The 27,986-nt window shown below is 49.4% G+C and overlaps 6 protein-coding genes across 6 annotated transcripts; 3 read left to right on the forward strand and 3 right to left on the reverse strand.

The window, feature by feature from the left end:
• Positions 1-64: 64 nt before the first annotated feature.
• Positions 65-1,670, forward strand: F9C07_2223387 (family 53 glycosyl hydrolase; the record flags this gene model as incomplete). The annotated part of the gene is made up of 3 exons (XM_071509742.1): positions 65-618; positions 667-1,012; positions 1,065-1,670. Exons 1-3 carry the CDS (start codon positions 575-577, stop codon positions 1,668-1,670), a joined length of 996 nt encoding a protein of 331 aa, XP_071367674.1. The 5' UTR covers positions 65-574.
• Positions 1,671-2,275: 605 nt separating this feature from the next.
• F9C07_2285858 (putative beta-galactosidase) lies at positions 2,276-5,836 on the forward strand (the record flags this gene model as incomplete). The annotated part of the gene is made up of 8 exons (XM_071510787.1): positions 2,276-2,586; positions 2,645-2,699; positions 2,755-2,822; positions 2,878-3,424; positions 3,518-4,424; positions 4,485-4,790; positions 4,845-5,594; positions 5,649-5,836. Exons 1-8 carry the CDS (start codon positions 2,483-2,485, stop codon positions 5,834-5,836), a joined length of 2,925 nt encoding a protein of 974 aa, XP_071367675.1. The 5' UTR covers positions 2,276-2,482.
• Positions 5,837-6,259: 423 nt separating this feature from the next.
• Positions 6,260-7,238, reverse strand: F9C07_8093 (putative pyrroline-5-carboxylate reductase; the record flags this gene model as incomplete). Its single annotated transcript, XM_041294257.1, has 2 exons — positions 6,260-6,551; positions 6,628-7,238. 2 exons carry the CDS (start codon positions 7,236-7,238, stop codon positions 6,260-6,262), a joined length of 903 nt encoding a protein of 300 aa, XP_041149560.1.
• Positions 7,239-7,908: 670 nt separating this feature from the next.
• On the reverse strand, positions 7,909-9,497 carry dit2 (the record flags this gene model as incomplete). Its single annotated transcript, XM_041286969.2, has 2 exons — positions 7,909-7,962; positions 8,025-9,497. The coding sequence occupies 2 exons, from the start codon at positions 9,495-9,497 to the stop codon at positions 7,909-7,911; spliced, it is 1,527 nt and encodes a 508-aa protein (XP_041149559.2).
• A 348-nt stretch (positions 9,498-9,845) lies between these two features.
• F9C07_8095 (uncharacterized protein) lies at positions 9,846-10,976 on the reverse strand (the record flags this gene model as incomplete). The annotated part of the gene is made up of 4 exons (XM_071511726.1): positions 9,846-10,159; positions 10,233-10,560; positions 10,604-10,771; positions 10,824-10,976. 4 exons carry the CDS (start codon positions 10,974-10,976, stop codon positions 9,846-9,848), a joined length of 963 nt encoding a protein of 320 aa, XP_071367676.1.
• A 115-nt stretch (positions 10,977-11,091) lies between these two features.
• Positions 11,092-27,827, forward strand: F9C07_2193953 (putative nonribosomal peptide synthase). Its single transcript, XM_041294248.2, has 6 exons — positions 11,092-11,146; positions 11,200-11,856; positions 11,910-23,704; positions 23,764-24,855; positions 24,906-25,905; positions 25,971-27,827. The coding sequence occupies exons 2-6, from the start codon at positions 11,327-11,329 to the stop codon at positions 27,667-27,669; spliced, it is 16,116 nt and encodes a 5,371-aa protein (XP_041149557.1). The 5' UTR covers positions 11,092-11,146; positions 11,200-11,326; the 3' UTR covers positions 27,670-27,827.
• Positions 27,828-27,986: the final 159 nt, after the last annotated feature.

A 27,986-nucleotide genomic window follows, 5' to 3' on the forward strand; every position in this document is an offset into this window, starting at 1 on the left:
CAGCCTCTTAAGGTTCATGAAAAATGCACAATGGAGGTGGGGATAGAAATTTCAAATTGGGATGGAGAACTCGACACCTTCCGTTTAGTTTTCCGTGCTAAGCCCTTCTTCCGGTTGGTGGAGCTTTTCCGTGTATAGTAGGGGGGAGAGAATGCGCAATATCAACATGCCGACCTGCAATATCGCCTAGCATAGCCGAAGTGCCTTGGCAATCCACATAGTTCACGAACCTCACTAGGCCGTTCCAACTAGATTAAATTATATGGTTCGGCTGGCACTGGTGGCGAAAGACGCTCACCGGTCCTTCGGTGTTATCAGATTCAGGGATCGTTCTTACTCAGATCTTCATAAGCAGGATTTTTACTAGGTTAGCCGGTTTCAGCCAATTTCCAACATAACTGTATATCTCGAGATCACCGGAACAGAGATACTTTCTCGCAGCAAGAAAGGTTATACCTTGGACTTTTTATCCATAGCAATATAAATATCAATTACCCATTGAACCTACTACCAGTCTATTGGCAACATCCCTTGACTTTTCCCTTCACAAATTTATGCTCTACCAAAACTCATCATGCAGACAATGCTCAAGGCAATAACTGCGGCGGTGGCTGTCTCGTCGTTGTCGACTGCCTCTGCCTCATCCACATGCAAACTCGCATCCAGAGCAGATCCCCTGCAGTATGTCGGAGTTGACTGGTCTTCTGTTTTAGTGGAGGAGCGTGGCGGCGTCGTCTATAAGAACCCACAAGGCACCGAAATGCCTCTGGAGAATATTCTCGTGGAGGCCGGCGTGAACATGGTGCGCCAACGTGTATGGACGGTTGACGGCGACTATGGAATACAATACAACCTCGAGCTGGCGCAACGGGCGAACAAGGCAGGTTTATTGTTTGGCCTTAACCTCCACTACAGCGACACATGGACCAGTCCAGACCAACAAGCCATTCCTACTGGTTGGCCACAAGACATCGAATCGCTCATAACCCAATTATACAACTACACAAGCGAGGTGTGCGAAGCTTTTGCGGCAGAGGGCCTTTATCCAGAGACAATCACCATAGGAAATGGAGATCACATCGGGACTACTCTGGCCGACCGGTTATTACACGAATCCAGAAAACCTCGCCCGACTTCTGCAGACCGCTGCAAGTGCCGTGAAGAATTCTTCTTTGGGAGGACACACCAAGGTCCTGACTCACCTTGCCCATGGATGGAATTCTGAACTCCAGCATTGGTTCTACGACCTGGTCTTGAACACCGGGTATCTGACCATCGACGACTGGGATGTCATCGCCGTTTCGTTCTATCCCTTCTGGGGTGAAGGTGCCACGATGGATGCATTGACACAGTCTCTGAACAGTCTGGCAACGCAGTACCGGAAAGAAGTCCAGGTTGTGGAGACGAACTGGCCAACAGTGTGCTCTAACCCAGAATATCCGTTTCCGCAGGATCAGCTCGATATTCCTCTCAGCTCGGCTGGTCAGATCACGTATCTCCAACGACTGGCTGATACCCTCAAGGCTATACCAGCTGCGACGGGTCTCAACTATTGGGAGCCTGCGTGGATAGATAATGCTGTGTTAGGGTCTTCCTGTGAGAGTAACGTCATGTTTGATCCAAGCGGCCAGGCTTATGATAGCGTGTCCATCTTTGGCTCTCTTTACTGATTTTGACTATATGTATTGTTGTGTTGGCGGGGCTGGGTTTGGGGGTTAATGTATTTACTGTCTTGCAAGTTGAAATTGCGATTACAATGTCATCCTATGTCCATTATGCTGTTTAATATACGTAAAAGGGATATTTTAACATGACTTCGTTACTCCCACCGAGGCATATAGAGTCGTACATGTACCATAGGCAAAAAGATTAAGTTCCTGGCGTATGACGCGAATAGTAAAATAAAAATGATTGAATAGCAAAACCGCAGTGCTGAGGAACTTCCAATCGACGCCTTCCAGGGAACATGTGAATGTAAACTCCGCAAGAAAATGATAGGCCGATGCTAACCCAAGCTCGAACGATATCGTCCCCGTTGAACGAACTGTATGTAGAAAAAGGAGCGGCGCATACGACCCAACTAGTTCAGGGGCTAATTAATAGTTCCCCGACGGATATATCGAAGAGGAAGATTCCCGTCGGAAATGATGGATCATCTTATTCGCGTAGAAGGCCCAGACGGATATTTCCAATATGCCCTGACACCGCCGGACAGGTGTCCTAAATCCCATTCGCTTAAACCCAGAATACATCATGCCATTCAGGAACTGCACTCGTGAAAGTCGAAATCCGGGGGAATCTAGCCGCGGGGAATTGATAGACCTGGTAGTTCCGTGGATGATTAAGTCTGCTCAAGTGGACTATAAATAATTCCAGACGAACGCGGCTTCGTTAATGTGAAGCGATTGCCATCAAGAACTACTCAGGGTTATTGGCAGATTTTGTTCAGGTCTTGCTGATTTGAAAGGTTGACTCTGCGATCATGAGGCTGTGGCACATTGTTAGCAGTGCTGTAGCGATTGCTGGCCTAGCAACGGCTCAAGACTGGCCCTTACACGACAATGGTCTGAACCAGGTTGTCCAATGGTATGTTATAGAGCTCTACTACTTGCGGGCGGACAATTGAAGCTCACACACCACGCAGGGACCATTACAGTGTGATTGTTAATGGAGAGAGACTGTTCCTTTGGTCGGGTGAAGTGAATAACTCCAGCTGTAACTTAATCAGATAGAATTGGCTAACACTTCAATTAGTTGCACCTGTGGCGTATCCCTGTGCCCGAGCTATGGAGAGACATCCTGGAGAAAATCAAGGCAGCTGGGTATGTACAACTCCAATGCCGCACCTTCGCATGAGATTGGCTCTGATCTAAACAGCTTCAATGGAATTGGGCTTTACGAACATTGGGGCTGGCACGCCCCAAACAATGAGACCTTGGATTTTGAAACAGGGGCACATAACTTTGCCCAAGCTTTTGAGATTGCTAAGGAGCTTGGTCTTTACATCATCTACCGGCCTGGTCCGTACAGCAACGCCGAAGCAAACGGCGGAGGCTTCCCAGGCTGGCTGACTACTGGGGAGTACGGGGCCCTGCGCGACGACAGCGAGAAGTACACCAGGGCTTGGACACGATACTCTGGAGCTGTTGCGGAATACGTTCGTCCATATCTCATCACGAACGGAGGACCCATTATCCTGTGGCAGATCGAGAATGAATATGGCGTTCAGTGGCTTGATCCTGACTTGAAGACACCCAATCACAGTGCCATCAACTACATGGAGCTACTTGAAGAGAAGCACAGAGGCTGGGACATTGATGTCCCTTTTACTGCTAACAACCCTAGTATGTGGACTCGATCTTGGTCAAAGGATTATGGCAACGTAGGTGGTGAGGTCGACCTGTACGGCCTCGATCACTATCCGGCGTGCTGGACGTGCAACTTGGCACAATGCCTGTCAGTCAATGGGCAGGTTGAACCATACACCGTATTTGACTATTACACTCACTTTAACGAGGTGTCGCGGACTCAGCCTTCTTTTCTCATGGAGTTCCAGGGAGGCTCATTCAACCCTTGGGATGGGCCTGAGGGCGGGTGTAAAGATAACATGGGGCCCGCCTGGGTGAACCTTTTCTTCCGTCACAACCTGGCCCAGAAGGTGACAGCTGTCAATGTTTATATGCTTTATGGAGGAACCAATTGGGGTAATATCGGCTTCCCTGAAGTTGGCACCAGTTATGACTACTCGGCGCCCATTCACGAGACTCGTTTGATTGGCGACAAGTACAATGAAGCCAAGCTCTTTGGTCTTTTCATGCGTGTTGCCCGCGATTTCTCTAAGGTGGAACGAGTGGGGAATAGCACCCAGTATGCTACGGACCAGGATATCTTCACAACTGAACTCCGCAATCCAGACACCGGGTCTGCCTTTTATGTCACCCGCCATGAGTACTCTCCTTCCACAGAGCTGACCAAGTTCCGGCTGCACGTCTCCACTGATATTGGAAACCTCACAGTCCCAACTAAAGGATCCATTACTATCAATGGAACGGAATCTAAAGTCCTGGTCACGGACTTCCCCATTGGTTCCTCCGGAAAGAAGATCACTTACACGACCTTGGAGATCCTCACGGTAGCTGACCTAGGAGACCGTCAGGTAGTCGTATTCTGGGCTCCGGAGGGCGAAGAAGGGGAATTTCTACTTAAAGACGCAAAGTCCGGCAAAGTCATGACCGGAAATGCAGATAACAAGACGGTAACGACGACTCGATATGGTGTTGTGACCAGCGTTGGTGCAGGAAATGAGAAGACGGTTATTGATTATAACCATGACGTTCAAGCTGTGGTGGTAGATCGCCAGTCTGCTTACAAGTTCTGGGCTCCTACGTTGAATAATAACCCACTTGCATGGGAGAATTCTACGGGTAACTGTGCCCCCATGCTACGAGACTGTACGATACCAATGTACTAACAAAGCGCATTAGTCCTTGTCCACGGACCCCATCTCGTCCGCACGGCCGAGATCGACGGCGATACCATCTATATCACGGGTGACTGGGACGAAGAAACTGACATTGAGATCTGGGCACCGAAGAACGTAAAAAATGTCTTCTTCAATGGCTCGAAGCTGAAGATCACGAAGTCTAAGTATGGAACTCTCGTTGGTAGCCTTCCCGCCCCTGAAGTTATGGCGGATAGCCTTCTCGCAGAGCTCCCGCCACTTACCAACTGGAAGGTAGCAGAGAATCTTCCGGAGAGGTTGGTGGATTATGACGACTCCAAATGGACCGGTGAGTGATGGATCGGTCACTCTTATCTAAGCTTCTTTGACTAACCTCTCACAGATGCAAACCATATGACAACTCCCCATTTCGTTCCTCCCGATACCTACCCCGTTCTGTTTGCTGACGAGTATGGGTACCAAGCGGGTAACATTCTCTGGCGAGGAAGGTTCAACGCCTCGGAAGAGAGTATGCCCTCGGGTGCTTATCTTCGTGTCATTGGCGGTCTTGCCAGCGGCTTTTCTGCGTATGTCAACGGCGAATTCCTCGGGTCCTGGCTGGGCTCAATGGCCAACAAAACGGGCGAGCTAGAGGTATCTTTCAAGGACGTCAAGCTCAATACAGGAGATGATAATGTCCTATTTGTCATTCAGGATACAATGGGCAAGGAGCAGCGTGATGCCGCGCCAGACCCACGAGGCATTCTTAATGCCACATTGATTGCTGCAGATGGCTCGCCTACTAATTTCACCTCGTGGAAAGTGGCCGGAAATGCTGGCGGAAACCATCTGCTTGAACCAATACGTGGCACGTACAACGAAGGCGGCCTTCATGCAGAGCGCCTTGGCTGGCATCTCCCTGGCTTTGATGACAATGATTGGGAGTCAGGTGCCCCTGCGGACGGATTTACCGGCGCTGATGCGCGCTTTTACCGTACCGTTGTCCCGTTGAATATTCCTGAAGGTTACGACGCCAGCTTGGCTTTCCAGCTAAGCACTGAGAAGAAGGCAAAGCTACGGGCTCAACTATATGTCAACGGTTATCAGTTTGCAAAAACCTTGCCCTACATTTCGAATGAAACAACTTTCCCTGGTAAGTCCAAGAAGTTCTAATATGCAACAAAATTGAAATTGACAATCTCCCTAGTATTTCCTGGCATCCTTGACTATAATGGCAACAACACTATCGGTCTCAGCGTGTGGGCTATGGATGAAGCTGGAGGACGGGTTGATGTAGCCTGGAAAGTGATGGGCGTGCATCGATCAGCTTTTGATCCTCTATTTGATGGCGAATACCTTCGACCTGGATGGAAGGATCGCTCACAATATGCCTGAAACAGTCAGCCAGGGCGGAGTGAGAGTAATACCATGCTAGATGCACAAACTCACACGAATTATATATGTACTGAACAGATATCAAAGGTCATCATGAACCATTATTGAGAACTCCACTGAGTATGGGAAATGAAGCGTGTATAAGAGCGTAAAATGGCATTATGCAACAGGTGACTGTGATGTATCCCACAAACCATGCTGTGGAGCACGAACGACTGGCCCAGGCACCATCTGTCCAAAGTAAGCAAGCAAGCAAAAACCTCTAACCTAATACACTCCATTGTATCCCGGGTCAGTTTGGGTGATGTCCATCTCTTCTGGGCTAGTAGCCCGTCACGACCCTCCAGGTTGTATTTGATCCAAACATGGACGGCTTGTGCATCAGTATCAAATGCTATCCCCTATCTACTTCTACTATAAAAGCTAACAAAACTGCATTTTCAAATTCGCATCCAAACTCTTCTGAATCGCCACTTTAAACAATGTCTGAACCCCATTTTGATCCAAATGCGAAATCGCCTTTTCCGTACTTCCCCCAGGAACACAGACTTCTTTCCGCAAATCAGCGACGGACTTCGACGACGCACTAGCCAGATACCCAGCACCAAGACAAGATTGAATAACGAGGGGCTCAGCAGCCTCCCTCGGAAGACCCATAGACTCTGCTGCAGCGACCATGGATTCGATGACGAAGAAGAAATGCGCAGGACCAGATCTATCATGCAGCGTTAATGGGACTGTTGATTGGTTTCCATAGAATAAGAGAGCAAGGAACAGAGGACAGGTCTTACCCGGACACAGCCGCGACAACATCTAGCATCGACTCTTCCGGAACAATAGTGACGAGGGGAGATACCTCCTCCAGAACGGTTTTGACATGATTGACGCGAACCGTGGCATCTTCTGATGCGAAGAGACCGGTGGCACCCTGCCTGACCTCAACGGGTGTGTTGGGCATGGACCGGACAATCGCTGTCCCTGTCGGTAGCCAGTCTTGGAGCTGGCTGACGGTGATTCCAGGACACATTGTCACAACGGTAGGACGGACACTCGGATCCAATGACTCGAGGGTGGGCGCTAGCTGTTTTGAGACGGTGGGGACATCTGCTGGGCGTGTGCAGATGAAGAGGATGGGTGATGTTGTACTGTCTTGGGTGGAAGTTCGGTGTGATCTTCTGGCGTCTTGCCAGATGCGTTTATCCAGGTTGTTGTCGGTGACCAGAAGTTGGGGATATCGGGATTGCAGCTCTTGGACATGTTCAGCCCGTCGGGCTGTTACTGCGATGTTGCATTTTAGGGCCCAGGGATTAGTAGAGGAGAGGATGCCACTGATGATGGCTTGCGCCAAATGGCCTCCGCCAACGAAGGTGAGGTGGATGGGAGCTTGTGTGGAAATAGTCATGGTTGATGGATTGAGATGTGGTGTTCAGCTGGTTCTTTTGCAGGTAGTAAGTGGGGTTTTATGTCTTTACCGAGATATACGGTATAGTCAATCATTGTTTGCAAGCCACATTGAACCGATTGGCTGTCTATATGTGCATTATGCAGGATATTGCTTTTTACCCGCAGCATGGCTGGTTGGCATACCTTCATGCAAGGAAAGGTGAAAGCAGGGATGAAGTATGAGTCTCCGAGGCTCCCCTATTTTACCCTGTATTTGTGACGTTTCTGCAGCCCGCGAGTGCACATAGGACGGTTGTATTTAGCCTTGTAGAATGGTCAAATGACATATCCCTTTGCTAAACGGGGCCAAGGTGGACACATCATTTGTATCATTCTCTTGAGTGGCGGAATGTCTACAGACTAATTTAACTCATAATATGCTTCTGACGTTCTGGAGAGTCTAGAATGCAGTGTATTTATCGCAGAGTGGCAGCGCGCCACGAAACTTACTCTACAGTTCCGGTGAAACCACGGCCAGATGGTGCTCCTTTTACTACCTGGCACGATTTTATTGAGATTCTAAGGGTTCCCCAGCGGTGTCGTTTCCTCTCCATATGCCAGAACAGGTAAACATGGACAACATCGTTGGGCAACTTGATCGGTTATAAGCGGTAAGAAACGTCTATAGTCTATAATCTATCCTTGAAAATCAATCGACAATTATAGGGCTCCAGAGAAGCATTCTACTTTCGGGTAAGTAATTATACCAATATATTTTGCCTCAAGTGCACAGGTTGGAACTTACCACCTTAATCGAATAACGATAATCTGGCGCACTAGTGATTTCGAAATGACGGACAATTTCATAAAGAGTCACCCGGAGTTGTAACAATGCAAACTCAGACCCGATACAGCTGCGAGTCCAAGCGTTAAATGGAATATAACTCCCACGAACCTGTTGCTGGCTAATCGCTCGTTGGATGGCATGCACATCATCCCCCCATCGCTCCGGCTGGTACTCATGGGCGGTAGGTCCCCAGGTATTTGGATCGGTATGGACACCATATGCCGTCCATCCCACCCACATTCCTTGGGGAATGGTTATGCCGTTTCCTAGATAGACTGGCTCCAAAGTCTTGCGGTTGATTAACTGGCTTACTGGGGGGTAGAGGCGCAATGTTTCGGCGAGTACAGCGGTGAGATAGGGCAAGCTCTTGAGGTCGTCCCCGTCAGACGAAGAAGCGATATGTGCTGCAATTTCCCGGTATAACTTTTCTTGCATTTGAGGGTTTTGAGAAAGCTCCCACAGGGTTGCTATAAATGCAAACTTGACATTCTCGTGGCCAGCAAAGAACATCATTTTAAGATTCGAGCGATAATGGAAGTTCGTCATGAGCCCATCATCGCGGGCTCGCTTCAACCGATAGATCAGCTTTTCAAATCGATCCGGCGGTGTTTCGGGGTATTTGAGCTTCTCGGTTATGTCGATTAGTGCCTCCTCGAGCTCTCGGATCATAGAAAAACAGTGGGGCCTTGTTGGCCGTAGAGGCCAGCCGATTCTTTCAAACATTGGGAAATGGTGAATGAGATGTCCTCCCAGGTTCCAGAGGATGGCCAGAAGGGCATCCTGAGCCCGAACAGTGCCGCCATTCAAGGCGCCAAAATCAACGTCAAAGAAGCTTTCCCCAAACACGTCAATCGCCCATCGTTCAATTATGTCATTGATAACCACCCCGCGGTCAGACGGCGCATGCTGTTGCTCTCGTTTAAATGTCGCTATAAGCTTAGACGATGCCACCTTGAGGGAGGAGATACTATGAGGGCGCTGAATACCAGGCTTCATGACCCCTGTGAACTGTTTCCAAAGCTCCCCATGAGAGTCAATGATGTTCTCGCCAAACAGACCCGCTAATGTACTATGAGGGACTTTCCCATAGAAGCCACCTTTGGCCACAACGCGCTCATTGCGTAAAATACGGACCACATACTCTGGTTTAGTCACCAGAACCGCCCATTGACCCGAGTTCCAGATATTGACGGCGCCATGGGTTTCCAGCACGGGGCGAAGACGAGAGTTGTGGAAACCTATTTCAGACACACGGCGATATGCATCGTAAACCGAGATGTGAAAAGGAATGGAGGGAATGCCAGGGCAGCACTTGGTATAAACATGCAGGATTTGAGTCGTGACGACGGCGATAATAATGGTCAACAAAAGACCGAAAACTGCTTTATAGTCTAATTTGTCCACAAACAATGCCCAAGTGTGATGCTCCATTGTTGGATTGTGAATGGGAACTGAGATGAGAGGAGAGTCTACTTTTCGAGTGGTAATGGCAATCAGAATATTTTGGTTGGTCATACCGTATTGTTACTCTGTAGTGTGGCTGGCGTAAGGAGGATGTCTAGACCATGCAGGTTATGGTGGAGTCTCCAGCTTGAGAGGCCCACATGTTTGTTCAAAACAAGGCCAGAGTATGGACTATTGATACACTATTCCCTTCTGGCTTACTTCTGTAGATCTCGGCTGGCTGAATCTTGGGTGAACCACAGCTGAACTATGGAATGTGATGAGGTTCTGCATAACCATACCCAATCATATATATTTATCAGGCTCATTTTTTCTTCAGTATGTTCCCGCAATCCGCATGTGTTGAAACTCATTGGCTGTCAGATATTTCTCCTCGGGGACACCTTCCAGCAGGAGTGGTCGGAGGATCGCAGCCCGGTCAGGTTTGGCAAAGTACGCGATCGAGAAGCGCTCCGGCACTATCCCATTAATTTGCTCTTCCTTGGACCGATCGGGAAGATGGACTCGATGGCGCGCACTGTGCAACCCAGTCCACTTCTGCAGGCAATCCCCCACATTCAAAATACATTCGTATGGCCCTCCACTCTCGATGTCCGCGAACTGCCCACTATGCGGTGGAACCTCCATTTCTGCCACCTGCATTAGCACCACAACATGACCAACATGACCCGAGAGATGCACGAAAAAAAAAAAAAAACTCACGTAATCCTCCGACTGCGTCTTGGAATAACAGGGTGATCGTCCCAAAGTCAGTGTGCGTAGCGATACGTGTCGAATGCGCAAATTCCCCTCGGGCGACCGCAGGATAGTGCGTGATGCGCAGCTCATTGGTCTGGTCTGCGTGGAGCTGTCCAAGCTTATGCTCAGGTAGACCTAGTCCGATTGACAGCGCCTTCAGGATGGTTAATTCGGCGCGATAGCCGGCTTCGAAGAATGCAGTGAAGGTCGGTTGGAATGCATCATCCACTCCCTTGGGTGGCCAGATGTTCTTGTAAAGTGGGTCATACTCGGATCCAATGTCGTAGGATTCCTAGAAAGGGGTTAGAATAAAATATTCATTCGAGGTGAGACACAATGACCTTCATGTCTTTGAGGTAAGGAGACCCAGCTGCGCTGCCATAGTCGGAGACAGCTCCAATGTTCTCCAGCCCGACCGGACTGAAGCCTCGGTGTGGATGCGCGGTGGCAGGATGAGGTGATTTTAACTTTTGTTCCAAGGGTAATTGGAAGAAGCGGCGGGCCTATGATCAAGTAAGTCTATACGTATCGGAGGATTGGAAAGTGGAAACAAACTGCTGCAAACGCCAGGTCAATCTGTGCACACGAAATCCCGTGATTGATCAGTTTGGCAAATCCATACTCCTTCAATGTTGAGACAAATTGGCGACAAAACTCCTCCCGCTGAGAGGGATCGTGGAAACGAGAGAAATCCAAAGACGGAAACATGAGGAATTGCTATGTGGACGCTGGTTTCTAGGACACGCGAGTGAGGATATATATACCGGGGATAGTTTCCCGTGAAACGCCATGCACGGGGTGACTTGATTACTCAGGAAATACGGTGAAGATTGTCTTTCCAAACTAGTTATAGGTTGCTTTTGCATCTGGCAAACAATGTAAGCGATTTATCATTTTTGTTGGTTAATGGTATGTAAAACTGACACGTAAGTTTCTGCCTCGATGGGTTCCGCTAGCAGCTCTTACCTTTTGGGTTTCTTTTCTTCTGCACTAGTTATTGGCGCAGAAATCCTTGACCAATTCCCTCTACCTGTTCCAAGAAACAATCTCATTTCACCATGAAGTCGCATATCCTGGGTCTTGATCAAATCTGGAGTTGGAATGCTGAAGTCCCGAAGACTGTCCCAGGCTGCGTGCATGATCTGATTGCAACTGTTGCCGTCCATCATCCGGATGCCTTGGCTGTGTGCGCCTGGGATGGCGATTTCACGTATTCTCAGTTGAATGCGCTGTCTCACCGGGTGGCTCAACGTCTGATTGCTTTGAAAATTCCTCGACAGTCCAGTATTCCCTTGCTATTCTCCAAATCACGATGGACCTGCGTGGCCATGTTGGCCGTCATCCAGGCGGGTTGTGCTGCCGTTGCGCTGGATGCTACGCAACCAGACACGAGATTGCGATCGATTGTGCAACAGACACAACCGAGAGTCGTTATCTCGTCGCCAATGCATACCACCCGAGCATCTGGCCTGACGGACGCACTCATCCTGCAGCTGGATGATGCGTTTTTCGACAACGAGATTGTGGAGCCAACGGACGAACTCCCCGTCGCTTTCCCATCTGATATAGTTTATATCTCCTTTACATCGTATGTATCTTCCAAGTTATGCGATAGAGAGAAAGAAACGCTGATTCCAACAGTGGAACAACAGGTCTACCAAAGGGCGCATGCATCAGTCATGCGAATGTACGTAGCGCCGTCCATTACCAAGGCAAGAAGCTGGGTTTTGATTCAAAATCCCGGGTTTTTGACTTCGCTCCCTATTCATTCGACGTCGCATGGAGTAACTTTTTGCACACGCTCTGCGCTGGAGGATGCATTTGCATCGCGAACGAGGAGGATATGCTGAACGATCTGTCCGCCGCAATTGATGCGTTCAGAGCCACATTGATTAATGTGACGCCTACTGTATTACGCACTATAAACCCCATTCCGACTACCCTCGAAACGGTTTTGTTGAGTGGGGAGATGCCATACCGAGACAACATCACTCGCTGGGCTGACAAGGTAAAATTGCTAAATACATATGGTCCAACGGAATGCACATTTAAATGTGCCTTTTCCCTGCTTAGTCCACATTTTGAAGGTCGACCAGATATTGGCAGGGGAGTTGGTCATTGCACATGGATTGTCGATGTCAATGACAGCAACAGATTGGCCACCCCAGGGGCGACAGGAGAGCTGTTCCTAGAAGGGCCTCTAGTCGGCCAGGGGTATCTGGGTGACCCCGAAAAGAGTGCTGCCGCATTTATCAATGACCCTCCATGGCTTCTGGAAGGAAGTAGCAATGTTCCTGGTCGACGAGGCAGACTTTACAGAACAGGGGATTTGGTCAAATACAAATCAGACGGCCGGCTGATGTTTATGGGCCGCAAAGACGCCACACAACTCAAAATTCGAGGCCAAAGGGTGGAGATTGGTGATGTTGAGCATCATGTCCGTGCATGTCTACAAGAAGATATCTCCGTGATTGCAGACGTAGTTATGCCGCGTGGGTCCGACACCACGTCGTTGGCTCTGTTTGTTCAGACTCAACCAGATAATCGAGAATGGGTCAAGCGTGAGATAGACAAGTTGGAAGGCAAATTGCGTGAAGTTTTACCTTCCTTTATGATTCCCACCGTGTATCTCCCGGTCGACGTCATTCCTGTGGCCTCAACTGGCAAGGCTGATAGACGGCGACTACGGGAAATGGGCAATGCTCTGGACTGGAACCAAATTGTCAAGCTCCAATCAACCATCGTATCCGCCGTCGACTATCGTGAGCCGACAACCGACACGGAAAGACAGCTACGGCACATCTGGGCTCAAGTTTTAGAGCTGGATGTTAATCGAATCAGCACAGGTGATAGTTTTCTGCGCCTCGGGGGAGACTCGATTGCCGCTATGTATTTGGTTGCAGAAGCCCGAAAGGAAGGGTTGTCTTTAACGGTTGCAGATGTGTTCAGGTTTCCCATTCTGAACGAATTAGCAACCAAGGTCAAAAATGTTGTGCAGAGCGAGGTTGTGCTCCCATTCTCCCTGTTGACGGGGAGGAGAAGCAAGAAGGACTTGTGTAAAGAAGCTGCCACACTGTGTGGGGTAGAGGTCGGCGAAATTGAGGATATTTATCCATGCACTGCACTACAGCAAGGGATGCTGGCCATCAGTGCAAGAGAAGCTAGCGCAGACTATACATCACGCACTGTGTTTGACCTGCCAGAAGACATTAATATGACGCAGCTGGAGAGGGCCTGGACAGACACCGTTGCAGCAATGCCTATCCTGCGCACTAGGATTGTCGAGTTACGGGGAGAAGGTCTTGTTCAGGTTGTAGTGAAGACCCCGATGACACTGCTTCGATATGAGTGTATTCGTGACTTGATGAACACAAGTTCTCAGGCTTCACATTTGGGGAGACCACTGTGTCGGGCCGGGATAATTCAAGATGAATTTCCCCGTCTATTATTAATGATCCATCACTCGATATACGATGGGTGGACCACAAGGCTCATTTTGGATACTGTTGAAATGGCGTTTCGGGAGACTCGAGCTTTCTCAGCGCCCGTTCCGTTCCAGCTATTTGTCAAGCACGTGGCGGCTATGGACACCGCAAAGGCCATAGAGTTTTGGCGTGATCAGCTCATTGGCTCCGATGCAACTGCTTTTCCGTCTTCACAATACTCTCCCAGGAAAAAGCTGGATTTCAACCATGTTATTAGTGGGGTGCAGTGGCCCCGTACCAGTGCTACTCCATCATCGGTGGTGCGGTCTGCACTCGCGATACTGCTAGCATCGCTCACTAATAAAGACGATGTAAAGTATGGAGCTACTGTCAGTGGTCGACAGGCCCCTGTGCTAGATATCGAACGCATCGCGGGACCAACTATTGCAACAGTTCCCGTGCGAGTGAAGTTAAACTGGGACCAGACCGTCGAAGACCTGCTGCAGCAAATCCAAAGACAGATGGTAGAAACGACGGAATATGAGCAGTTTGGCTTACAGCAAATTCGGAGGATTGATGAGGATATTGAGGCAGCCGCACAGTTTGAGCTCCTACTGGTCATCCAACCAGCTCACCATGGCAAGAGTCAGCAGCCTGGCGGTCTTTTCTCCCGCGCACACAGCGTAGCGCTACCAGGACTTTTAGACGCGCACAGCCAAGGGGGACCCGTCCTAGTTGCTAAGGATGGACAGAGCGATAGTATTGGGATCTACAATTCTTACGCGATGATGATTATCTGTCAGCTGGAAGAATCTGGTGCAGAGCTCAAGATCAACTTTGACTCTGGGGCTATTGAGGAAGACGAAGTGCAGCGGCTGGCCCGGCAGTTTGAGCATGTATTGCGACAAATGTGCTCAGAGCAGTTTGCCCAAGTCAAACTCAGAGATCTAAGCCCCATGACCAGCGAGGACCTGCTCGATATTTGGGCATGGAACCGTAATCTACCAGCTGCCGCTACTGAGTTGGTAACATCTCTTATTGAGCAGCGGGCTGCTACTCAACCCGGGAAAATTGCCATATGCGCATGGGATAACGAGCACACATACAGACAGCTCCAGGAAAGATCGACCGCTCTTGCGTGCCGAATGCGAGAGCGTGGGGTTGCCCCCGGATCTATCGTCGTGCTCAGCTTCGAAAAGTCTTCCTGGCTGCCTATCACTATGATCGCTGTTCTTCAACTCGGATGCATCGTGTTGCCTGTTTCTGTACCGACTTCAAGTCAACGAGCTAGCCAAATTATCAATGCTTTGCAGCCCACACTTGTCATAACATCGAACGCATCCCACCTTTGTCCGTTTACTGGCATGGTGCCGGTCACTACTCATGATGAGCTGATGAAAGCTCACATCGAAAATAGCCCAGGTCTACCGTTACCTGAGCTCCGTGCCTCTGATCCTGCTTTTTTACTCTTTACATCAGGCTCTACTGGAACACCAAAACCTATCCAATGGAGCCATGAAACGCTATCAAGCAACATTGCGGCAGCGCAAACATGCTTTGGGATTGATTCTAATAGCAGGGCTTTCCAATTTGCAGGATACGATTTTGATGTCAGCACGGTCGAAACGCTTTCGGTCCTCGTTGCAGGTGGCTGTGTTTGCATCCCATCTGAATCCGAACGAACAAATAGACTGTCCGAAAGCATCGCTCACTACAATGCGAATTGGATTTGTTTGACGCCATCTGCTGCAGAATCCATCACGCCCAAGGATGTGCCGTTGTTAAAGAAGATCACGTTTGCTGGTGAAAGGTTGCAACAGAGGACGGCTTCTCAATGGTCTGAGTATCTCGATGTCGTGTACAATTGGTATGGGCCAGCCGAGGCGTGCGTAGCCACTTCATATAAATTCGATCCCAGGAATTGGCAGTCGGGGATCATTGGACGAAGTCAAGCAGCCTGTACCTGGCTAGTTGATCCCAAAAACCCTAATATTCTTGCTCCAGTCGGGGCAATCGCCGAGCTACTCATAGAGGGTCCGATCGTCGCCAGCTATGCAGGGAGCTGCGGTGCTGCCCTGAATGAAAAGCAATTCATTTCTCCTTCCTGGTTGCATCAAGGCCATTGGAAGGTATCAGGGCGAGACGGAACCCTGTATCGAACGGGGGATCTCGTCAAATATACCTCTGGTGGTTCCCTTCTGTTCGTGGGTCGAAAACAGGATTCCCAACGCAAGCTTCGAGGACAACGTGTTGATCTAGAGAACATCGAGGGCTTAGTGCAGGGGTTTCTCAAGAGCAGAAATGAGGTCAAAACTGTGGCAGAGATCTTTACTCCATCACTCAGCGACAAGGACAGTTTGGCTCTCTTCTTTAGCTCCCGCGGTATGGCAAGCAAACCCGCGTTGCCGGTCGACGAACTTGAACCGTATCTGGCGACAGTGCTGCCAGCTTATATGATCCCAAAGCTGTACATTCCCCTGGTCACGATCCCCGTCGGTAAGACGGGAAAGACTGATCGCCGACGTCTGCGTCAAATCGGTAGCTCGTTCACTACAGAGCAGCTAGCGGCAATGCAGCCATCTCGGCAGAAGGCAAGGCAGCCCTCCGGCGAAAATGAGAAACAGCTTCAAGGACTGTGGGCAGAGGTTTTTGGTGTAGCCGTCGACTCGATCTATGCAACAGACAATTTCTTCCGCCTGGGGGGCGATTCTATCATGGCGATGCGCCTCGTTGCCCTAGCCCGCAACGATGGAGCTGCGCTTACAGTTTCAGACATATTCGAGGCCCCCACACTGGAGAATATGTCAAAGCGGCTTGTAAAAGGGACCAAATATATTGAAGAGGTTCCTCCTTTTTCTCTTTTGAGCCCACGCGTTGGCAAAGAGGATAGTCGCAGGTATGCTGCTCGCCAATGCAGGATACCGGAGGAACAGGTCCTTGACATCTATCCTTGTACCGCTCTTCAAGAAGGCCTTCTGGCATTAGGCGAAAAGGACCCTGGCCAATATATATCGCGAAGTGTACTTGAGATTCAATCCACTGTCAACCCGGACCGGCTACGGCAAGCGTGGGTATCCACCCTGCAGAAGTTACCTATCCTGAGAACTCGTATAATTGACCTCCCGGGTCAGGGGTTGGTCCAGGTTTTACTTGACAATGTTCCCTGGCGCTTTGGCACCGACATAGCTACTTATGTGCGAGAAGATGAACAGGAGCCGATGGGTATGGGGACGCAACTTTGTCGTGCGGCCATTGTGGAAGGGAGCTTTATTCTCACTATTCACCATTGTACCTACGACGGTGCCTCCCTAAAGATGGTTCTGGATGAATTTGAACATCAGTACCTTGGTCAATGTGGCGCAGAATTTACACCATTTCGCAACTTTATCCAATATTTGCAAAAGACTGACCCCCACGACAGCACAGAATTCTGGAAAGGCCAGCTTTCTAACGCCGAGCTTCAGCAATTCCCTGTCCTTCCCTCCTCAACCTACATACCACAGGCCAACGAGGAGATGGATCATCCGATTTCAGTCGAGTGGCCGCGCGCTGGAATGACGCCATCAACCATCCTCCGATCAGCCTGGGCAATCCTTGAAGCGCAGTATGTGGCCTCCAACAATGTGGTATTTGGAGTCACAACGAGTGGGCGGCAAGCGAATATGGCTGGCATCGAACGCTGTAGTGGTCCAACAATTGCGACAGTACCAATTGCAGCCTCTATCGATTGGGACCAGACAATCCAGACATTCTTGGGTCAGATACAACAACAAAGCATCAACATGATACCCCACGAGCAGTGTGGACTGCAGAATATTCAGCGAGCTGTAGAGAATACTGACTCTGTGCTATTCCAGACTTTGCTAGTGATTCAACCAGTGGCTGAAGGAAAGAGTCTACAAGATGACAGTCTGCTATTTAAGGCACGACACTACTCGTCTAATCTTAACACTCGAGGAACGGATCCATTTAATGTGTATCCGTTGATGTTGATTTGCGAGCTTATCGGGTCGGGGCTGAAGTTGCACATCAGCTTTGATAATCATATTCTCGACCACAGGCAGATTCGTCGCATCGCCTCTCAATTCGAGACAGTCCTTCGGCAGCTATGCACCACAGACCCAGGAACCACAAAGCTCAAAGATGTTCAAACAGCATCAAATTTCGACATTACACAGTTTTGGGGAAATAATTCCAAGGCTCCAGCAGAGCCCCAGGCATCAGTACCTGATCAGATTTCTTTGGTGGCGGGCAAGCAACCTGACTCGATTGCAATCGATGCCTGGGATGGACAGCTATCTTACAGGGAGCTTGATGAACTGTCGACAGACCTCGCCCATAGGTTGCTTGGATTGGGTATCGTCAAAGGGTCCACAGTCGCCCTAAGCATGGAAAAGTCTAAGTGGGTTCCGATCATGCAGCTCGCCATCCTGAAGTCTGGCGCTGTTTGCTTGCTGCAGTCTGTCGCCGTACCAGAGCATCGTGTGGGCACCGTCCTCAAAACCCTCGACGTGGTGCTTGCTGTAGCTTCACCATCGCGAGTTGGCGTGATGAAGCACTTTTCCAAATGTCTCACTATCGAGGAGGTGCTGGAGTCACCTATCTTATACAATCCACTCCCTTCTCCAGGGATGGCTGACCCTGCCATTGTCTTGATATCTTCTGGCAGTACTGGCGAACCTAAGCAGATTCTTTGGAGTCATCGAACACTGAGCGCAAACATCCAAGGTGCTGGTGAGGTATTCTCAATGAGCTCGTTGTCCCGTTTGTTCCAGTTTGCGTCGTACGATTTCGATGTTGCCACGGTGGAAACGCTGTCCACGGTGGCTTATGGGGGCTGTCTCTGCATACCCTCTGAATCCGAACGACTCAGCGACATGCCCAGGGCGATCAATCGTTTCAAAGCTAATGTCCTTCACTGTACCCCATCAACTGGAAGACTGCTTAGCCCTGAAGCGGTACCCACTTTGTCGACACTCGTCCAAGCTGGGGAGAACCTGACCAAAGAAGACGCGAAAAGGTGGAGTGGCAAGTGCGATGTTATCAACTGGTATGGACCGGCTGAATGCAGTTTAGCTTCAGTTTCCCCTGCCACTCTACCTTCATGGTACACGGGGGTAATTGCGGGCCCTTCTGAACTGATTGGTTCTCAATATCTGCCTCTTTGCTGGCTGGTTGACCCGTACAATCATCATCGTCTGACGCCATTTGGAGCTATTGGGGAGATCGCTCTCGAGGGACCAGGGTGCGCAGTGGCTTATATTGGGAACCCAAGATTGACCAAGAGGATGTTTTGTGAGAACCCAACGTTTCTCTGCCATGGCCAGAGGGGAAATGAAAGAGGACGAATGAGGAGGATCTACCGAACCGGCGATTTGGCTCGATATGACAGCAACGGCAACCTGGTATTCATCGGGCGCAAAGATGCACAGCTCAAGATCCGTGGCCAGCTAGTAGCCCCAGAAGAAGTTGAACACCATATTCGTCAATGTGTGGATATAGCGGACTTTCCAGTCGTCGTGGATGGCATAATCGAGAAGGGTGGCATCCACCTTACATTGGTGGCCTTCATTGTAACAGAAGAGGTGGGTTCCATCACAAATGGCCTGAATGAGAAACTTCAAAAGTCACTCCCTCGTTATGCTATTCCATCCTATTACATCCCCGTCCCGGCCATTCCCACTGGACCAACTGGGAAGGTCGATCGCAAGAAACTGCGGGAGATTGGTTCTGCGTTTACTCCGCGGGTGCAATCCGAAATTCAACAGAGAAAACCCACGACTCCAGCAGAGGTCAAACTCCAGAGCCTGTGGGCGATTGCTTTAGGGATTGAAGTGAGCAACATTTCTGCGAACGATAGCTTCCTCCGGCTTGGTAACTCGATTGAAGCAATGCGTTTTGTTGGGCTCGCCCGCGATCAAGGCATACTCTTGACAGTGGGACAGGTCTTTGAGAAGCCCGTACTCGCTGAAATGGCTACTGTTATTCAGAGTACGACGACTGACATGGTTGAGAAGGCCTCTCCCTTCACTCTGCTGGATAAATCTGTGGATATTCAATTGGCCCGACAACAAGTCGCATCACTGTGTGGCATCTCTGAAGAGAGCATCGAAGATATATTCCCATGTACACCATTGCAAGAAGGCCTGCTCTCATTAACGACGAAGCACGATGGGGACTATACAGGTCGCAACATCCTAGAGCTTCGTTCTTCTGTCGACATTGGCCGGTTCAAAGCCGCATGGGAGCAGACAGTGGCGAGGATTCCAATTTTGCGAACGCGAATTGTTGATCTTCCCGGTCAAGGGTTGGTGCAGGTAGTAATCGAAGAAACTAACGTGTGGACCGAGGCAAAAGGAGCTGAAGACTATATCGAAAAGGAAAAGCAGATTCCGATCGCCCTGGGATCACCTTTGATGCGATGTAGTTTATTCACGACATCTTCTGGGGAAAACAGTCGTTTCTTCTTCGCGCTGACTATGCACCACTCAATCTACGATGGTGTAAGCACAGGCTTAGTCTTGGAAACCCTTGACTCGCTCTACCATCATACAACCTCCCGTGAATTAAGCACATTCCAGCCTTTCGTACAATACATCAACAGGCAGGATAAGAAGGCCGAGTCTGACTTTTGGGCCTCGCAGTTCGCCGGTCTCGAAGCATCACAGTTTCCCACGCTGCCATATTCAGCCTACGAGCCTCATCCGAGTTCAAATTTGGAACATTCCATCCGCGACATCCGTTGGAGAGGAGATGGCATTACTCCGTCGACGACAGTACGTCTCGTATTCGCCTTGATGTGCTCTCGCTATTCCGATTCATCGGATGTTGTTTTTGGGACTGTCGTCAACGGCCGCAATGCTCCAGTTCAAGGGATTGATAGATTGGCCGCTCCCACCATTGCCACACTCCCAATTCGCGTGAAATTGAAGGACCATGAAAATATCCGAGCAATGCTGATTGGCTTACAAAATCAAGCAACACAGATGATTCCGTATGAGCAGAGCGGGCTGTCGAGGATTCAAAAGATCAACGACGAAGCACGGCAGGCCTGTCAATTCCAGTCGTTCCTAATGATCCAGCCACCTGAAACAAAAATGGATGAGGGCGGTTTATTCTCACCCCAAGAGTCGTCACCGCAAAGTGAGAGAGATCGCTACCGTGGGTTCAACTCTTATGCCTTCTCAGTGGGCTGCACACTGTTGGAGAATGGAATCCAGCTGCAATTTACTTTCGACTCAAAGGTGATTGATTGTGCAACAATTGGCACAATGGCGCACCATTTTGAACATCTTTTGCGAAAAGTGGCATCACATGAGGTCGATCAAGTTGCTGCCAACGATCTCGAAATGATCACAACACAAGACCTGAACCAAATTTGGCAATGGAACTCGCACAGATATGAGAGCATCAACCGCTGTATCCATAATCTGATCTCAGATACAGCAAAATCCCAGCCGACAGCCACTGCTATCTCAGCCTGGGATGGGGAATTGACATACAAAGCGCTTGACTACTTATCGACGCAGCTCGCCCATCAGCTAGTAGATCTGGGTGTTGGTCGAGGTATGATTATTCCGTTGTATTTTGAAAAATGTCTATTCTCTTTCGTTGCCTTTTTAGGTGTCGTTAAGGCTGGAGCCGCTGGGCTATTTCTAGATCCTGCTCTCCCGGCATCGCGACTCCACGCAATCGTGCAACAAGTGAAACCCATCTTAATGCTAGTATCACCATCGAATGAAACACTTGGCTGCTCCATGGTAGAGCATGTCATCGTAGTGAGCCATGATTCAATGCGCTTGGCATCTGAGGGACGTGGAAAGACTACCCCACTACCGTCGGTACATCCATCGGACCTGCTGTATGCCGTGTTTACAAGTGGAAGCACTGGAACTCCCAAGGGCGTTCTCATTCAGCACCGCCACTTCTGCAGTGCCATCGTCCATCAGCAACCGGTGTTCAACCTTGGCCCCTCGACCAGAATGTACGACTTTTCTGCACCCTCGTTTGATGTAACCTACGGAGCCGTGCTACCTACCCTTGTAGCAGGAGGCACAGTATGCATACCTAGTGATGAGGAAAGAAAAAGCCATTTGAGTGAGAGTTTGCGCCGCTTCGGAGCGACAGATACCCTCTTAACCCCATCTATAGCTCGCTGGCTTGACCCTAGTCGTGTCCCAACGCTACGGAATATATATCTTGGCGGTGAATCCCCCACACATGATGATCTCGCGTTGTGGACTCCCCATGTTCCTACTGTCAATTGCTATGGTCCAGCTGAATGTTCCGTTGGCACCCTCTATTGGAAGGTCCCGAGTCCCATCCCATCCAAGATTCCAATTGGCAAAGGATACGGTGTATCGACATGGGTTGTCGACCCACAATCGAGCGAGCGCCTGTCGCCCCTTGGAACCGTTGGGGAGCTATACCTTGAGGGTCCCCTGGTTGGACAGGGCTATTTCATGGATGAGGAAAAGACTGCGTCTGCATTCATTGAAAGCCCATCTTGGCTACACAGGGGATCTCCTAACGGTCGGGTTCCTGGAAGAGATGGGCTGTTATATAAGACCGGAGACCTAGTCAAGTACGATCCAGTTGATGGGACATTGGTCTTTATCGGAAGGAAGAATACGCAGGTCAAGCTCCGAGGGCAACGGATAGAGCTGGGGGAGATTGAGCATAATCTCCAACAGGTCCTCATTGATATGTCCATCGAGGCCGCCGTTGTTGCGGAAGTGGCGACCCCAGAAGTGACAGGACGGGCTGCTCTTGTAGCCTTTATCGAGTCTGACCCAACGAGAATTTCCGAGATAGCGGGCGATCTGGAGAATGAGATGGCAGCACGAGTACCCATGTATATGGTACCAGTCACGTTTGTCCCGATCAATCCAATGCCCTTGACTCCCAGTGGCAAAACAGATCGCAGGCGTCTGCGAGAGATTGTATCACAATTCACATTGGAGCAACTTGGGGGAGGACGGCAGTCAAATGGCCGGCCTCCAGCTACGGAACGGGAATGTTTGCTACAGAAATGGTGGACATCAGTGATTGGGGTTCCAGCTAATCAAATATTTATCGATAGTAGTTTTATTCGACTTGGCGGCGACTCAATTTCTGCAATGAGATTAGCTTCCTTAGCTCGCAGTCAAGGCATTTCTTTGACTGTCCAAAATATTTTGAATCAGCCCCGACTATGCGACATGGTGCAGGCAATGGCTCCCTTGGATGCAAATCGAGATGATGCTGATCAGGTAGAGGTTACCCCGTTCTCCTTGTTAAGGCATCCAGAAGACAAAGAAATGACCCTGGACTATATCGCTCAACAATGTGATATCAGCAAGTCGGAGATCCAGGATGTCTTTCCCTGTACCGGTGTGCAAAAATCTTTGTTATCTATGACAGCAAAGAGTCACACTTCGTATATTGCCCGGTTTGCCCTTCGATTGGCAAAGAACATCGACATACCTCGCCTTCAGAGAGCATGGGAAAAAGTCAGTCAAACAAAAGCTCCTATCCTCCGTTACCGCATTGTGGATACGCCTACAGAAGGCCTGGTGCAGGTTGAGGTAAACGAGCCTTTGAAATGGGAAACGGGTGATACGGTGTCATCATACATCCAGCAAGACCGACGATCCATGGGCCTCTCAACCTCTCTTACTCGCCTAGCTATTGTCGGAAATGCTGCGGAACATGACACCTACTGTCTTCTTACCCAGCACCATGCGATTTACGACGGTTATTCATTGAATCTTCTGATCCAGGAGGTATCGAGAGTGTATGCAGGACTGATAGACCCCACACCCGTTGCACCCTTCCAGGCCTTTGTTAAGCATATCATGGCCATCGACCAGGAGAAGGCCCGAGAGTATTGGAAGAACCAATTTGCAAACTCTGAAGCAGTCCCCTTTCCACCCCTACCTTATGATGACTACCATCCCAAAGCCGACAGCACTGTGAGGCGTGACTTTGTGGGCTTTCACTGGCCTAAACGGAATGCAACGGCTTCAACTAGTAAGCAATTTCGGACTACTGGGTTGTGACACCATCTGTGATTGTTAACGCAACTCTAGTTATACGCGCCGCATGGTCGATCCTGACTGCTCGCTATACAGATACTGACGATGTGGTTTTCGGTGCCTTGGTCACTGGCCGGCAGGGCCCTTTGCAAGGCCTTGATCGAATGATCGCCCCTCTCATCAACGCAGTCCCAGTACGCGTGAAGCTTGACCCGGAGCAAGACGTGGAAAGCTTTCTCAACTCCATTCAGCAGCAGTCCATTGATATGATCGCCTATGAACAGTCGGAATTGCTAGATACCCGACGCATCAATACTGATACAGAACAGGGCAGTCGATTTAATACCCTTCTGGTAGTCCAGCCTACTCAGCAAAGCGGTGATAGTAGAATAATCGACGGCCCATTTGACCAGAGAAAAATAGTTTCTGCTAATGATGATTTGGATGATTACAATCCGAATGCAGTAATGATTCTATGTCAGCTAACCGAAGACAATAGTCTGACTATGGAGGTCAGCTTTGATTCAAGAGTTGTGGACGTGGAGCAGATGGAACGGATTGCATCACAGTTTGAACATGTCCTGCGTCAGCTAGCCATGTTAACCACCGACACCGTCGAGTCCATTGAGGTTGTCAGTCCAGAGGATATTAAGCAACTGTGGCAGTGGAATGCGGCGGTTCCTCATGCGAGTGAAAGGTGTGTTCATGAACTGATCGACGACACTGTCAAACAGCAACCGGAATCCCCCGCTATATGCTCGTGGGACGGACAGCTTTCTTATAGAGAGCTGGATATTCTTTCAACTTCTTTAGCATCTCAACTTGTCGCCCTTGGGGCCGGAGCAGGGACGATTATTCCACTCTGCTTTGAAAAGTCCATGTGGCACTCGGTGGCCGCTTTAGGGGTAATGAAAGCCGGCGCTGCATGTGTTGCGATGGACTCAACACAGCCTGAATCGCGACTCCGATCAATCGTAGAACAAGTTCATCCAAACTTCCTTCTTACATCTTCTAAGAATTACGACCTCGCTCGTAGTCTCTCTGATGCAACGCTGCTGATTGTCGATCGTTATCACCTCCTTGACTCTCCTGTTGTTCACAGTACAGCTCCATTGCCACAGGCGCATCCATCAGATACAATATACGGTATGTCTCGTATGTATCTTTCATACAGCTATGCTGACCCATTCGGACAGTTGTTTTTACCAGTGGCTCAACCGGTACCCCGAAGGGTGTAGTCACTACTCATCGAAATTTTGCATCTGCTGCCAAGCATCAGCAGGAGATTTTGAATATTCGGTCTACTTCAAGGGTATTTGATTTTGTCTCATACAACTTTGACGTTTCATGGTCAAACCATCTGCAGACCCTGATCTGCGGGGGCTGTTTATGCATTCCGTCGGAATCGGAACGAAGGAATGATATCCCAGGCGCTTTCAATCGCATGAAGTGTGACTATGTATATTTTACCCCGTCTGTTGCTCGCTCATTGGATCCATCATCAATGCCAGGAATCAAATGCCTCGCCATGGGAGGAGAGCCTATCCAAAGGTCTGAGGTGGTGCGTTGGACTCAAGCAGAGACCATAATTGGTATATATGGTCCGGCTGAGTGTGCCCAAGCACTGTCGTTTGTTCGTCTCGATAGTAATTGTCATAATAGCCATGTTGGACTGCCATATGGTGCAAATATGTGGCTGGCCCAGCCAGGATGTCCAGATCGCCTCGCCGCTATCGGGGCAATTGGTGAGCTCCTCATTGAGGGCCCCACAGTCAGCAAAGGGTATTTTGGAGATCTAGAGAAGACCACGGCAGCATATATCAAAGATCCCTCATGGCTCCTGCAAGGCACGCCCGGGCACCCAGGACGATCGGGAACTTTGTACAAGACTGGTGATCTTCTGCGCTACAACTCCGATGGGTCATTCGACTTTATTGGTCGGAAAGATGGAATGATCAAGTTGAGAGGTCAACGAATCGAATTAGCAGAAGTTGAATACCATGTTCGCGTCTGCCTGGAAGATGCAAGTGTCTATGATGGGGTTGCAGCCGAGATTATCAGACCACAGAATAGCAATCCACTATTAGCCGTCTTCGTTAGCCTAACTGATAGGCTGGGGAAATCAGAGAATCCATCCGCGTTCACCGAGCTCGTGGAAAGCCTGGAGCAAAAGCTTATCCATCGCTTACCTCAATAGTAAGTTGATTTCATTGCTCTCATCTTCTCTAATCCAAAAGATACGATTATTAACATAATAATAGTATGATACCCGGCGCTTATATTCCAGTCGAACAAATCCCAATGACGACAACAAACAAAACCGACCGTCGAGCTCTTCGCGACCTGGGCAATGCGCAGAGTTTGGAGAGGCTAGCGGAACTCCAATCTCATGGAAAGAAGCATCGTGAGCCATCAACCGAGATGGAGAAGAATCTGCAAGTCCTCTGGTCCTCTGTGCTCGGTGTGGAACCTGCGAGTGTCAGCGCCGACAGCAACTTCCTACGTATCGGTGGTGAATCTATCGCTGCTATGCGGCTCGTTGCAGCTGCACGGCTACAGGGCCTTTCACTCACTGTGGCACAGATCTTCAAAGCCCCTCGTCTATCTCAGATGGCCTTATTGGTCACACAGAAGGCAGAGGAAGATGAAGCGTCGCAACCCCAGCCGGCATTTTCGTTTCTGAAGACCAATGATCACAAAACATTCCTCCAAGATCATGTCGAGCCCTTCTTATACGAAGATACAGGTATTGTCAAAGACGTCATTCCGTGCACCGACTTTCAAAAATGTGCAGTCATAGACGCCCTTCAGGACCCCCCCGGGAGACTGCCGATTTGGATCTTCGGGCTCCCCCACAACGTCGACTTTGCCCGGCTAGAATGGGCGTGTAAAGCACTTGTCAACCATTTTGATATACTACGTGTAGTATTTATTCAAGCAGATGGTCGGTTCTGGCAAGTTCTTCTGGATGGGTTCAAGCCTATCTATGATACTCTTGATGTTGATGACGATGTGGAGTCTTTCACCCATACACTTTGTGAGGAAGATCTCAAGAGATCGCGTCAGTTAGGACAGTCATTCATCCGCTTTGTTGCTATTCGACATCAAGGTGGCAAGCATCGTCTGGTCTTCCGAATTGCACACGCCCAATTCGATGGATATACCTGGAGCACGATGATCCAAACTTTGGCTGCCCTGTACTATCAACAGTCACTTCCAATGCAGCCAACTTTCCGTCAATTCATAGCGTTCAACGAGCGCAAGAAAGAACAAAGTCTCTCATATTGGACATCAAGGCTCCGGAAGTCCTGCCATCCCACCTGGAGTCCAGCAAATTGTAGTGATACGGTATACAGCACTTCCGACCGAATGACAGTAACAACATCTTTCCCAATGCCAAACGTCCAGCGCCATGAAGGGATCTCCAGTGCGACCTTTTTCCACGCAGCCTGTGCCATTGCCCTCTCTCAACAATTCGGACGAAAAGATGTTGTCTTTGGTCGTCTAGTAACGGGACGCTCCATGCTTCCTGGTAGTCTACAAAATGTCGTCGGTCCTACCATGACTGAAGTGCCGATCGTCGTATCCATCAGCCCGAACGACACAATCGTGACTGTCGCAAATCAATTGCAGGCCCAGTTCCTTGATGACTCCCTCCACGAATCTGCAGGAATGGAGGAGATTATTCGGAACTGTACCGACTGGCCTGAGCAGGTGGTCGACTTTGGTTGGCGAACAGCATTCCAACAGGCGGATGAAATGGAGTTCACGTTTCTAGACTCCGGAAGCACGATTACTGTCCACGAGCATGATCTACTTCCTCGAAGGCGGCCAGAGGTTTATGCCACTCCACGGAACGGAAGGCTGCATTTAGAATTTGAAGGCAACCGACAGCTTATCAGTGCGGATATTGTACGAGAGGTGTTTGCTCGGATCCAAAGTGTTTTGGGTGAAGTGTAATCCGTACGTGCATTAACCCATTACTATATTGCCATTTTATATTTCAGCAGTACATTCAAGCGTTTGCTATGTAGAATTCTAAATTGAATGAACAACGGGATTGATTAACTAGATTTCGTTTCCTGTTATATAGCATTTATGAAAGTTTCTAGCAACATTTCCCACCTTTTCGCCGAAGTGCGACAACATTATCGAACATTACTTGTTGCCCATTATCCAATGCTGGTCAGTATTGCTTTAAGTGCATGGAGTGTAGGGTTGCCGTGTATCGTTCTCCATGATTTGACCGACTTTGCCCTTTCTCTCTCTGCATGAAA

This window comes from Aspergillus flavus, chromosome 6 (genome assembly GCF_009017415.1).
Source record: "Aspergillus flavus chromosome 6, complete sequence".
Taxonomy (NCBI): domain Eukaryota; kingdom Fungi; phylum Ascomycota; class Eurotiomycetes; order Eurotiales; family Aspergillaceae; genus Aspergillus; species Aspergillus flavus.